The 11,898-nt window shown below is 42.5% G+C and overlaps 1 protein-coding gene across 2 annotated transcripts; it reads left to right on the forward strand.

Moving 5' to 3' along the window:
* The first annotated feature begins 1,101 nt into the window (after positions 1–1,101).
* btbd18 (BTB domain containing 18) lies at positions 1,102–11,605 on the forward strand. 2 transcript variants are annotated; one of them, XM_008110926.3, is made up of 4 exons: positions 1,102–1,377; positions 5,562–5,727; positions 8,244–10,295; positions 11,438–11,605. In XM_008110926.3, the coding sequence occupies exons 2-3, from the start codon at positions 5,601–5,603 to the stop codon at positions 10,289–10,291; spliced, it is 2,175 nt and encodes a 724-aa protein (XP_008109133.1). In that variant the 5' UTR covers positions 1,102–1,377; positions 5,562–5,600; the 3' UTR covers positions 10,292–10,295; positions 11,438–11,605. The 2 variants fall into 2 exon arrangements, with proteins under 2 accessions (XP_008109133.1, XP_008109138.1); XM_008110931.3 differs by having other exon boundaries at positions 8,244–10,088.
* Positions 11,606–11,898: the final 293 nt, after the last annotated feature.

Raw genomic sequence — 11,898 nt, forward strand, 5'->3', positions numbered from 1 at the left:
AAGGCTGAAGACTGGGTTGCTGTGAATTTTCTAGGCTGCATAGCCATGTTCCAGAAGCATTCTCTCCTGCCATTTCGCCTGCATCTATGGCAGGCATCCTCAGAGGTTATGAGGTCTGTTGGAAACTAGTCAAGTGGGGTTTACATATCTGTGGAATGTTCAGGGTGGGAGAAAGAACTCTTGTCTGTTGGAGGCAGGTGTGAATGTTGCAATTGGCCACCTTGATTAGCATTGAATAACCTGGCAACTTCAAAGCCTAGCTGTTTCCTGCCTGGGGGAATCCTTTATTGAGAAGTGTTAACTGGCCCTGATCGATTCATGTCTGGAATTCCTCTGTTTTCTGAGTGGTATCCAAGGCAGTAAATAAAGAACAACACACAGAAAAAAGGGAATTCCAGACAGGAATCAATGGGGGCCAGCTAACACCTCCCATCAGGCATGTAGCTTCAGCCCCCCCCCCCCCCGAAATTCTCAGGGTGGTCCGCGAGAAGGCCTTACATTTATTATTTAAACAGTTACGTTTATTCATATCATGATCTGATCACCATGCTCAAAATATCTCATATGCATGGGGGTATTGGGATAACAATACAAATGATTTGCTAAGGTTTGCTCAGACTCAGCTCCAGCCCCCCCCCAAACCAAAATCCCAGCCCCCCCCCCCAAACAAAATCCTAGCTACAGGCCTGCCTTCCAACAAAGGATTATCCCAGGCAGAAAGCAGCCAGGCTTTGAAGCTGCAAGGTCATTAAATGCTAACCAAGATGGCCAGTTGCAACATTCACACTTGCCTCAAACAGACAAGAGTTCTTTCTCCCATTCTGGACATTCCACTTGCCTAGTTTCTAACACACCAACCTGTGAGGATGCCTGCCATAGACGTGGGCTAAACATCAGGAGAAAATGCTCCTGGAACGTGGCCATGCAGCCCGGAAAACTCACAGCAGCCCAGTGATTCCGGCCGTGAAAGCCTTCGACAACACAAGACTGAAAACCTCTCCGCCTGTCTTTTTCCTCCCCTTTTGGGACCAGATGGCAAATCCTCCCGCCAAAAGCCGTCCTCCGCTGTGATTGGTCGGCGCCTCAGCCAACGGGAGGGCTGTTTCCGACACTCGACGCGGGGAGGGGAGAGCAGGCGTGCTCGGCGCGTGCGGGGGACGGAGACGTTGCAAGAGGCGGCGTGGTGCGCACGCGCGGGCGAGTGAGGAGAGGGAGGGAGGGAGAGAGAGCGCGCGAGGCTCGTCCCTTCCAGGGAGGGGGAAGGCACCCGCCCGTCCGCCCGCGCGACGGTGGGGCTACGAGTGGCCCAGCAGCAGCACCAGGAGCGTCGCTTCCTCAGAGGGAAGAAAGAAGGGAGGGAGCCGCCCTGCAGCCAAGGTGTGGGAAGGCGCACGCGCTTGGGACCTCCTCGGCCAATCCGGAGGGGAAATTGGGAAGAGGCGCGCGCAGGTCCCCCCCCCCCCAAAAAAATCACTGGGGCAGGGAGGGAAGCGGGCCGAGAGGGCAGGAGCAGCCAACGGGCAGCGCATCTGCCTGCCTGCCTCGGGAAGTGTCGCGCCTCAAGTCAGATGCTGCTCCTGCTTTGCAATATTTATCCCCTGCCCCTTGGCCTGATACAGGGCATCCAAGTCATTCATATAGAGATATGAATATAGCTTATAGATATATGAATACATAATGTAGATATTGTATATGAATATAGGCTACTCAAAGTGTGTATACACATAACACACACATATATACACACACATAATGTTATATGTATACGCACACTTTTAGTAGCCTGTATTTATCTATCTATCTAATATTATGTTACAGTAGAGTCTCATTTATCCAACACTCACTTATCCAACGTTCTGGATTATCCAACGCATTTTTGTAGTCAGTGTTTTCAATACATCGTGATATTTTGGTGCTAAATTCGTAAATACAGTAATTACTACATAGTATAACTGCGTATTGAACTACTTTTTCTGCCAAATTTGTTGTCTAACATGATGTTTTGGTGCTTAATTTGTAAAATCATAACCTAATTTGATGTTTAATAGGCCTTTCCTTAATCCCTAATTATTATCCAACATATTCGCTTATCCAACATTCTGCCGGCCCATTTATGTTGGATAAGTGAGACACTACTGTATATGTATACACTTTTAGTAGCCTGTATTAATATATCTATATATAAAATATTGTTATATGTATACGCACACTTTTAGTAGCCTGTATTCGTATATCTATATATAAAATATTGTTATACCGGTATGTATACGCACACTTTTAGTAGCCTGTATTCATATATCTATATATAAAATATTGTTATACCGGTATGTATACGCACACTTTTAGTAGCCTATATTCATATATCTATCTAATATTATGTTATATGTATACACACACTTTCAGTAGCCTTTATTCTTCTACAATAGAGTCTCAATTATCCAAGCCTCGCTTATCCAAGGTTCTGGATTATCCAATGCATTTTTGTAGTCAATGTTTTCAATATATCATGATATTTTGGTGCTAAATTCGTAAATACAGTAATTACAACAACATTACTGCGTATTGAACTACTTTTTCTGTCAAATTTGTTGTAAAACATGATGTTTTGGTGCTTAATTTGTAAAATCATAACCTAATTTAATGTTTAATAGGCTTTTCCTCAATCCCTCATTATCCAACATATTCGCTTATCCAATGTTCTGCCGGCCCGTTTATGTTGGATAAGTGAGACTTCTGTATATATAAAATATTATGTTATATGTATACACATTCTTAGTAGCCTGTATTCTTATAGCTGTCTATATATATAAATATTATATTATGCTATATGTATACACACATTTTAGTATTATTTATTTATTTATTTATTTACAGTATTTATATTCCGCCCTTCTCACCCCGAAGGGGACTCAGGGCGGATCACATTATAACACACATAGGGCAAACATTCAATGCCCATAAACACATCAAACAGAGACTGAGAGACACACGCAGAGGCAAGTTAACGTTCTTCTGAGGGGATGTTCGATTCTGGCCACAGGGGGGAGCAGCTGCTTCATCATCCACACTGACGGCACTTCCTCATTCCAGCGTCGTAAATTAGTTAATCTTGCCTCCCCACTTTTATAAGTGGTACCTTATCTCCTACTTGATAGATGCAACTATCTTTCGGGTTGCTAGGTCAGCAACGAGCAGGGGCTATTTTTTATTTTTAATTGACGGGTGCTCACCCCGCCACGGGCTGGCCTCGAACTCATGACCTCATGGTCAGAGTGATTTAAGGCAGCTGCTCAACAGCTGCGCCACAGCCCGGCCCCTGTATTCAGTAGTAGCCTGTATTCATCTATTTATCTATACAATATTATATTACATTATATGTATACACACACATTTAGTAGCCTATATTCATATATCTATTTATCTATATAAAATATTACCTTATATGACATGTACACACACTTTTAGTATCCTGTATTCATATATCTATTTATACAAAACAATTTTTACATTATGTTATATGTATGCACACACTTTTAGTAGCCTGGATTCATATATGGAATATACTGCACAAGCCCTGGCTTGCCTTTTAGTTCTGACTTCATCTACTGACCTCGGCTACTGGTATCAGTTGCTGTTGAGTTTATGTTTTTTTAATGATGGTTTACATGTTTTTATGTGGTTATGCTTTGCAATGTACATGTATTTTATAATGTTGTGTTTTATTTTTGTTCCATATATATTGTTAAATATTATGTTATATGTATACACATGTTTCGTAGCCTGTATTCATATATCTATCATACATATATATAGTAGGCTCTCAGTTAACTGGCATAGGATTAGTAGGTGCAGGGTCAATGTTGTTTCTGGTTGCTTGAAAGTTGCTATTTAAATAGGCCTAATACTATAGCCCATACTTGATTGTAAATGCTGTATTGTCTTGATATTAATATTAAATAATCGTGATTAAAAGGAAGTAAAAAGGAAGAGAAACTTAATGTAATACAGATTTCCCATATTATAAAAGCAGCTTTTTTATTTAAAGTATTATAGTACTTTGATTTTTTGCTGGTTGCTTGAGAGTTCAAGTTGCTTGAGTTGCGGTTAACTGGGAGTCTACTGTATGCATATATTTATGTGAGTATACAGGGTGTCTGTACAGTCTCTTTATCATTAAAAAATATTACATTTTTTCATATCAGGAGCAACTTGAGAAAGTGGAAGTTACTTCTGGCATGAGAGAATTAGCTGTCTGCAAGGACGTTGCCCAGGGGACACCCGGATGTTTGATGTTTTACCATCCTGTGGGAGGCTTCTCTCATGTCCCCACATGGGATGCTGGAGCTGACAGATGGGGGCTAACCTCACTCCCTGGATTCGAACTGCTGACCTTAACCCATTTCGCCACCAGCAATTTGTTCTATGTACTCAGTGGTTTCCAAAATTTTTGAACACATTGCATTTGGATAGAGTTTTCAACACTTTGTGATTAAAAAGCTCAAATAAATAAAGTGGGCATTTTGTGCAAGCAACCAATGCTTTGAAAAAAATCAAGTTTAATTATGTATTATTTTTATTTAGTTTTATAAGTTTATTTTGATACTGTTTTCTCCACTGTTTTGATATGATTTATCATTGTCTATTTTTGGTATTGTATGTTTGCCATTTTGTTACTTTTGTTGGCAACCACCCTGAGTTCCCTCAGGGAGATAGGGTGAGGTACAAATAAATAAATTATTATTATTATTATTAGTGTATTTCAGATACCCTGTTGATGAAAGAGGTACTGTACTGTTAAATGAAGTGAACCCCTAGAAATGACTACTCCTCGAGAGTAAATTTTTAAAATGGTAAAGAGACTTTACAGACACCCTGTGTGTGTATATATATATATATATATATATATAGAGAGAGAGAGAGAGAGAGAGAGAGAGAGAAGCCTCCATATATGCACAATCTAAATATATGTATGTATATATATTTGGTAGCATGCACTGAGTTGTTTATTTCCAGTGGTCTTCTTACATTTATACAAGAATGAATGAGATAAAACTTCACTACTTCTGATACTGTCTTCTGGATCTTTTGGGCTTTTTGGAAATCCTTCTGAATTGCAGGTCGTCAATTTAATTCAAGACAAAGTAAAATAAGTCTCATTGATAAATGTGGTGGAAAAGTACTGCTGTTGGAGTTATACTTTGGCAGAGTAAGCCTTGGAGGGCAGCAGGAGAAGAGGAAGATTGGGTTTCAGGTGGATGGGCTGTAATCAGGGAAGCCATGGGCCTGAGTCTGCAGGGCTGCTGAGGATAGGTTAGCTTAGAGGCCTCTCTTTCATAGAGTTGCCATAAGTCGATTTGAAGGCAGTTAGCAACAACAAAGTAAAACTTGCATAGGTCTTTCCTGTACCCAAGTTTGCAGGCTGAGGTCTAAATTCAAAGTACATAACCAGGTCTGCATGCTTATTTATTTATGTATTTTTTATTCAGTGGAACTTTAAAATGTGTATATAAGGGAAGAATAGTGCTTACGGCTACATCCCAAAGACTGTGTTTTCTTTACAGAAATCTGGGCCCTGGCAAAGGAAGGGAGGCTCTGCTGCCATGAGCCCTCCGGCAGCAAGCCCCAAAATCCTGTACCGAAATTCCCGCCTGCTCCGCATGGTGTTTCTGCAGCTTCATCGCCAACAGAGAGCTGATTTATTTTGCGATGTTGTCCTGCAAGCAGAAGGTAATTGTCTTTAAACTGCAAGAAGTCCTGTTAAAGGTGCTACAAAACACCCGATATCTGGATGCTTATCAATTCTGTTCCATGCTCATTATCTTAAGAGAATTCTGACATTTAATACTCAGAATTCTGATAATGAATCCTAAAAAAAGTTATTGCGGTTTTTCAAAAATAGACTCCCTGCAAATGGACAGAACACAAAATGCCTTAGCATCATTATAAGGTCCTACTTTGAATTGTTTAAAGGGATTTTAAATTTCAAATGATAACAGCCACTCATTTCAAATCATCTGATAGTAAGGAGGAAATTTCAGTACAAAGAGTATGCCTTTGTGTAGAGGTAGGCCCTGGTATCTTTTTCAAAAAACTTGAAATGGGAATTTTGTGGCTCTTCTACTGTTGGAGTACAACTCCCAGCATTCTGAAGATTGATGGTTTCACAGAAGGTTTGCAATGGAGTGTGGCGCTCGTAACCTCATACCTCTGGTTATGCTGGGTAGAGCTGATGGACATTGAAGTCCAGCAGCATCTGGAATGCCACAATTGGCCATCTTGTTACACAGGAGTATGTTATGGATGCAACTGGCAAAGTCCAACCAAACCTAAGAACTTTGAAGTCCTGTTACTTCTTTCAGTTGAACAGACCAGTGGATGTTTAACTGTTCTGTTGAAATCTGTGAGACTTTTCTTTGGTTAGGCCATACCTAGGCTTTTAACACATGATATGCACCTCCAGTACTAGTAGAGTAGCCTTTCCCAACATGGCACCTTCCACTTGTGTTGAGCGACAGCCCCCATCCCCAAGATATGAATAATGGCTGTAGTCCAACAACTCTGGAGGGCCTCAAGTTGGAGGAGACCAGGGTATATAAATACATGGTGTTAGTATATTAAAAACATTTCTTGACTTATAGCATACCTGTCCACAAATATGAACACAAATCCATTAAAAATTTGCCCTAGGTAGTCTACACTAAACAGTGAGCTTATTTTGTACTGAGGAAAGTCTTGTGCATGCACATGTGCTCAAACAAAAGTACCTGTATATACTCCGACCCGAATATAAGTCAAAGGGGGCTTTTAAAAAACTTACTGACTCGAGTATAAGACAAGGGTGGTAAATGTAGCAGCCACTGGTAAATTTCAAAAATAAAAATAGATACCAATAAAATTGCATTAATTGAGGTATCAGTAGAATAAATATTTTTGAATATTTACATACAACTTTAATTTAAGATAAGACTGTCCAACTCTGATTACCGTATATACCAGTAATAATAGACAAATATAACAAATGTACCATATATACTCGAGTATAAGTCAACCTGAATATAAGCCAGCCAGGATCCTCACTCGAGTATAAGCTGAGTGGGACATTTTCAGCCCTAAAAAGGGCTGAAAAACTAGGCTTATACTTGAATATATAGAGTACTGTATATCCTATCCTCCCAGTGAATTGCAGAAGCAAAGTGTCTTCATAACTGAGAGGTAGAATGAGGTGTGTTTTAAATTAATAGCACTTTCAGGAGCAATTGTAGAAACGAGTTAACGGTTTCACTGAGCTGCCCACTAGGGTTGTGCATTTGGGTAAATCTTGACCTCTTTAGTGTCCTTGCTTTTGGTGGGGGCCCTGATCCGTTTTTAGGGAGCCTCCCGAAATTGGGAGGGGAAATATCTATTTTAGCTCTCTGGGTCCGAAAGATCTGTTTTCTTTCAGCCCGTTATGATTTGGGGGAGGGGCTTCCCACCCAGGCTCCCCTTCCTGGCGTGCACTTTAAGGAAGCTTCTTTACCTGCTGTTTCTACTCTAGAGGAGGAGCTCTGTTGCAGGCCTTGGTAGGTGCGGGTGCTCCTGCACGCCACATATGCACTCTCCTTGGGAAAAGGCGACCAAGGCCCTCTCCTCCTTTCTCCTCCTTGGCTCGTGGAGCTGCCGCCTTGGGTTGTTACTACTGCTCCTGCTGCCTGGCTGGGCGCCTTCCTCTCCTTCTCCTCCTCAGTTTCCCATGCAAAGAAGGCTCCTCCAGACCCCCTTCTCTTCCTCCTTTGCACCTTTACTCCAAGAGCCAAGGAAGAGGGAGGAGAAGGGCATGGCCGCTACACACCCTCCAAGGCATTTTAAGGAGGCTTCCCACTTCCAGATAAGGAAGAGTGATGACTTCCTGGAAGAGGAAAGTAAATGAGGGTTTACTTTTTGTTTGCTGGGGGATTAATAAAAAGCAGGCAAAGCAATGGTACCCGCTCTCACTTGCTTTTGTCTCAGGCTTATTTTTTTCCGGGGGAGGAGCTCCCGTTTCATGCTCCCAAATGAAATTAAAGGAAGGAATGAATGAATGGGAGAAACGGTTACTGCACACACCTCTACTGCCCACGCTCATAGACTATAAATGATCTCTAATAATATAATTACTACAGTATTTTGGACCATTTTGAGGCCAGCCCATAGAGAACATTCTGTATTTTGAAAGCAGATGCAATACCAGTAGATACAGTAACTGATAATGACACTGTTGTTTGCAGGACAAGCTGTTCCAGCACACTGTTGCATCCTGTCAGCCTGCAGCCCCTTCTTCACTGAGCGCTTGGAGCGAGAAATGCCCCCCAAAGGACACAAAGTGGTGCTGGAGATCCGGGGCCTCAAGATCGGAACACTACGTAAACTGGTCGATTTCCTCTACACTTCTGAGATGGAGGTGTCTCGGGAGGAAGCCCAGGATATTATTGCAGCCGCGCGGCAGCTTCAGGTGTCAGAGCTCGAATCACTTCAGCTGGAGGGAGGGAAGTTAGTCAAAAGGTCACTGGGCCCACGGTTAAACCGTAATTGCTTGCAGCTTTCCAGTCCAGTATTCAGTCCGGAGGCAAGCTTGATGCAGTCTCCTGCGGTCTCTGATGGTAGCTCCTTGACTTCCTTGGTGGTTGCACGCAAGCAACGTGCAGCAGCGAAACTTCCATGCACCAAAGATAGCAATAATGGTGCTGGCCAGAAAGAGACAAAGAAGCAAAAGCCTGTGGCAGCAATTCTAAATTGTGACAAACAACAAATGCCTAAGGGCCCAACAGTTCCTACTGATCCATTGCGAATAAAAGGCAAAAAACGTGCAGCAAGTATGTTAAGGAATACATCAGGCAATGATGAGGTTGACAATTCGCAAACAGAGGAAACTGGGAGTGGAGAAAAGCAAGAGGCAGTTAGCTCCCAGGAGGCAAAAAAGATCAAGATCAGCCGCTCAAAGCTCTCAACTCGGCTTTCACCCACACCTTGTACAACCAAAAACCATAGCACCACAGCATCTAGCAAGTCCTCAATGTCTGCCAGGCGTCTTTGGAGACAGAAGATTCCCCCTAGTAAGGATGGGACTAAAGAGGGGGAAGACACCTGCCATTCAGAGGGCTTCCGGAGCCCCTCTCTTGTTCCTAAGACTGCTAAAGGCAGGAAGCGCAATGTCAGCGAACCAGCTGCCAGCTCTAACCTTCCTCCTGAGGCAGGACAGATTGGCCGGGTGAAGCTCCGGAAGGTTGTGAATGGCAGCTGCTGGGAAGTGGTGCAGGAATCGTTCACAGAGCCCACAGGGGGAGCAAACACTGTGTATGTTTTGCAAGACAAGGACCCCCAGCCTCAGCCCCATTTTCCTAAGGCAGAAAGAGTTGATGCACAAGAATCAGCCAGCTCTCCTAAACTTCCTGCAAAACAGAAGGCTTCACCTTATAGTGAAAAGAACCTGGTGGAAGAGCACAAAAGCAAAGAGGTGTTAGGTGAAGCAGACAGTGGTGTTGTAACCTCTTACGAACTCAGTGTGTTTGAACTAGAACATCTGACTGAGGATGAACAATATGGTAGTGTGGCTTCAAATGGAGAATTGGAGCACATGTTGGATTTGCTTCTGGCAGATGATGATTCTCCTGGGGACTCCCAAGGCACCACTATTCCAGGTAGTGTAAATGTATCAGGCCTTGCATTAGGAGAAAAAAAGAGTCCTTTGGAAATTGCAGGAAATGAAGAAAAGGACAGGTCTTCCACAGATACGTCAGTGTGTCAGCCATTGGTTAAGTCTGAAGATAGACCCCTAAAAACGGAGCAGGAGGCTTCTAATCTAGAAATAGATGAAGAAACTCATGGCTCAGTGAATGGACTTCTCTTGACAAACCCCGTTCTTGATTCCCTTCCTCTTGTGGCAGCGGAACCAGGTCATGATAGTTCAGCCTTGTGCAAAGCAGCTTCTCTGCCTGAGCTGGACGACTGGACAGTGCCTGGACATCAATTGACTGCCTTAGAAAATGACACTGGCAGGTTTTCTGAGGCTTTGGCAGTTGTTTCGGCAGGTAACAAGGACCAAGGGCTGCTGCCTCATGGAGTAGGAATCTCAGGTACAGAAGCACAGTGGCCGACTCAAGTTGTGCGGAGGAACCCTTTGCAACACAACTTGGACTGCAAGCTACTACCCCTCTTAGCCAGCTTAGAAGAAGAAGAGCTAGAAGTTGGTGGGGTAGAAGAACTCTTTGTTAGCATTGAGTGTGTCCGGCCAGATCCCTCTCCAGTGTCTGAAACTGAAGTGGATGTTCTAAGCTAGTGAGGCAAGTAGTTGCCTTGACTGTGTCTAGAGATATATAGGGCGCACTCAGGTGCTTCAGTTAAGTTTCATGGCAGGTAATATTAATGGGTCTGCAGCAAGAAGAACAGAGAAAAACATGTATTCTGAGGTGTTTTAAGTTGAAGGAAATGTTTCCGTTGCAATTCATGGATGGAGGTTATTTCATCACCTCTCATCCTGGTCTAATCATGGCTATCAGATGTATAACTGTATACAGCACAGTACATAGAAACACAGGTCTTTAAAAAGGAAGCCTACAGGCATTGCTTCTGTGAAGAGTACTGAAACTTCAGCATATAGAAAGACTTCAGTTTGGCCAAGGGTTGCGCTTGTTAATTTGTGTTTTTGTCTTTGCCTGAAAGGAAGGCGGATCATATTAATGCCTCACATTATACACAAGGGAATACCTGCCAAAATATGTATGGATCTAGAACTCAGTGGATAAAATCACTTGTGCTGTCTGAGTTAAAAAGGGTATATGGGTCACATAGCAGGGTTATAGTCAGCTATTCAAATTCCTGCACTTCCATTTATAGACTAACTGTAAAATGTTACAATGGTTAGGTAGCTGGATGGAATTATTTCACATATTCATCACCGTTAGGGTGACTTTTTCCAGTCTAAGTGAGTGAGCTATTAGACTTAACTCAGCAGTTCAAACTGGCAGCAGTAGGGCAGAAGGAAGAGATACGGTGTCCTTGTTCCACTGATGCCATAGACCGTCTGGACATATACCTGCTTCCTTTCACAGAGGTCATTTGGGCATTTAAGAACAGCAGCACAAGTAGTGTGACTGCGTGCTAAGAGTTTCATTTCTTTGTGTAGCACTGCCACATTTTGGGACTATATGTTAAAGCAATTGTTGGCTGGAGACATCAAAGTTCCTTCTTATGTAATGCACTACCATAGAAAATGCACTACCACAGGCAAACTCCCTTGCCATGCTGCTTCTGTTAGAGCTGGCCATTTGGATTCCCAACAGCTGGCCTACTGTACAGAAAAGCTGATGCAGTGAACAGTAAAGTATCACAATGAGTATCTTATATAGATAAGACCCTCCAAGAGCTTTAAAATGAAATGAAAATTGCTTGTTTTTCATTGAAACCATCTTCTTTGTGCTTGCAGCTTCTTCAAAGAGGTGTATTGAGGCTCAGTTACCCATACCTCCATGAAGCTGCTCCTCTTCCACCCCAAAGCTTGCAAGTGGGGAACAGTCTGATGAATAGATGGTGCAAGGACAAGAATAAATGTTGAGTTGTGACTTGTTCAAATAAAGTTTATGTTTTTCTGCGACTTACTTTCTGCAGACTCATTTCAACTTTGGGTTTTAGCTCTGTCTCAGGGAACAAAGCTATATTCACTCAAATATGTAGCAAGAGATTAGTGGAGGATAGAGGAGGATCTAATAGACTCACTCTAGACACAGGTTTCTGATATTTAAAGGAATCGGTAGAAACTAGAAGAGTACTGAAACATGTTAAGGGTTGTTTTTGTTCGATAGAACACATTAAAGAGCAGAGCAAGACCTCTGAAAGGCAGCAACACATTCCTTTATATATGAAAAATAGGGTTCAAGTTCTAAGGTG

This window comes from Anolis carolinensis, chromosome 1 (genome assembly GCF_035594765.1).
Source record: "Anolis carolinensis isolate JA03-04 chromosome 1, rAnoCar3.1.pri, whole genome shotgun sequence".
Taxonomy (NCBI): Eukaryota; Metazoa; Chordata; class Lepidosauria; order Squamata; family Dactyloidae; genus Anolis; species Anolis carolinensis.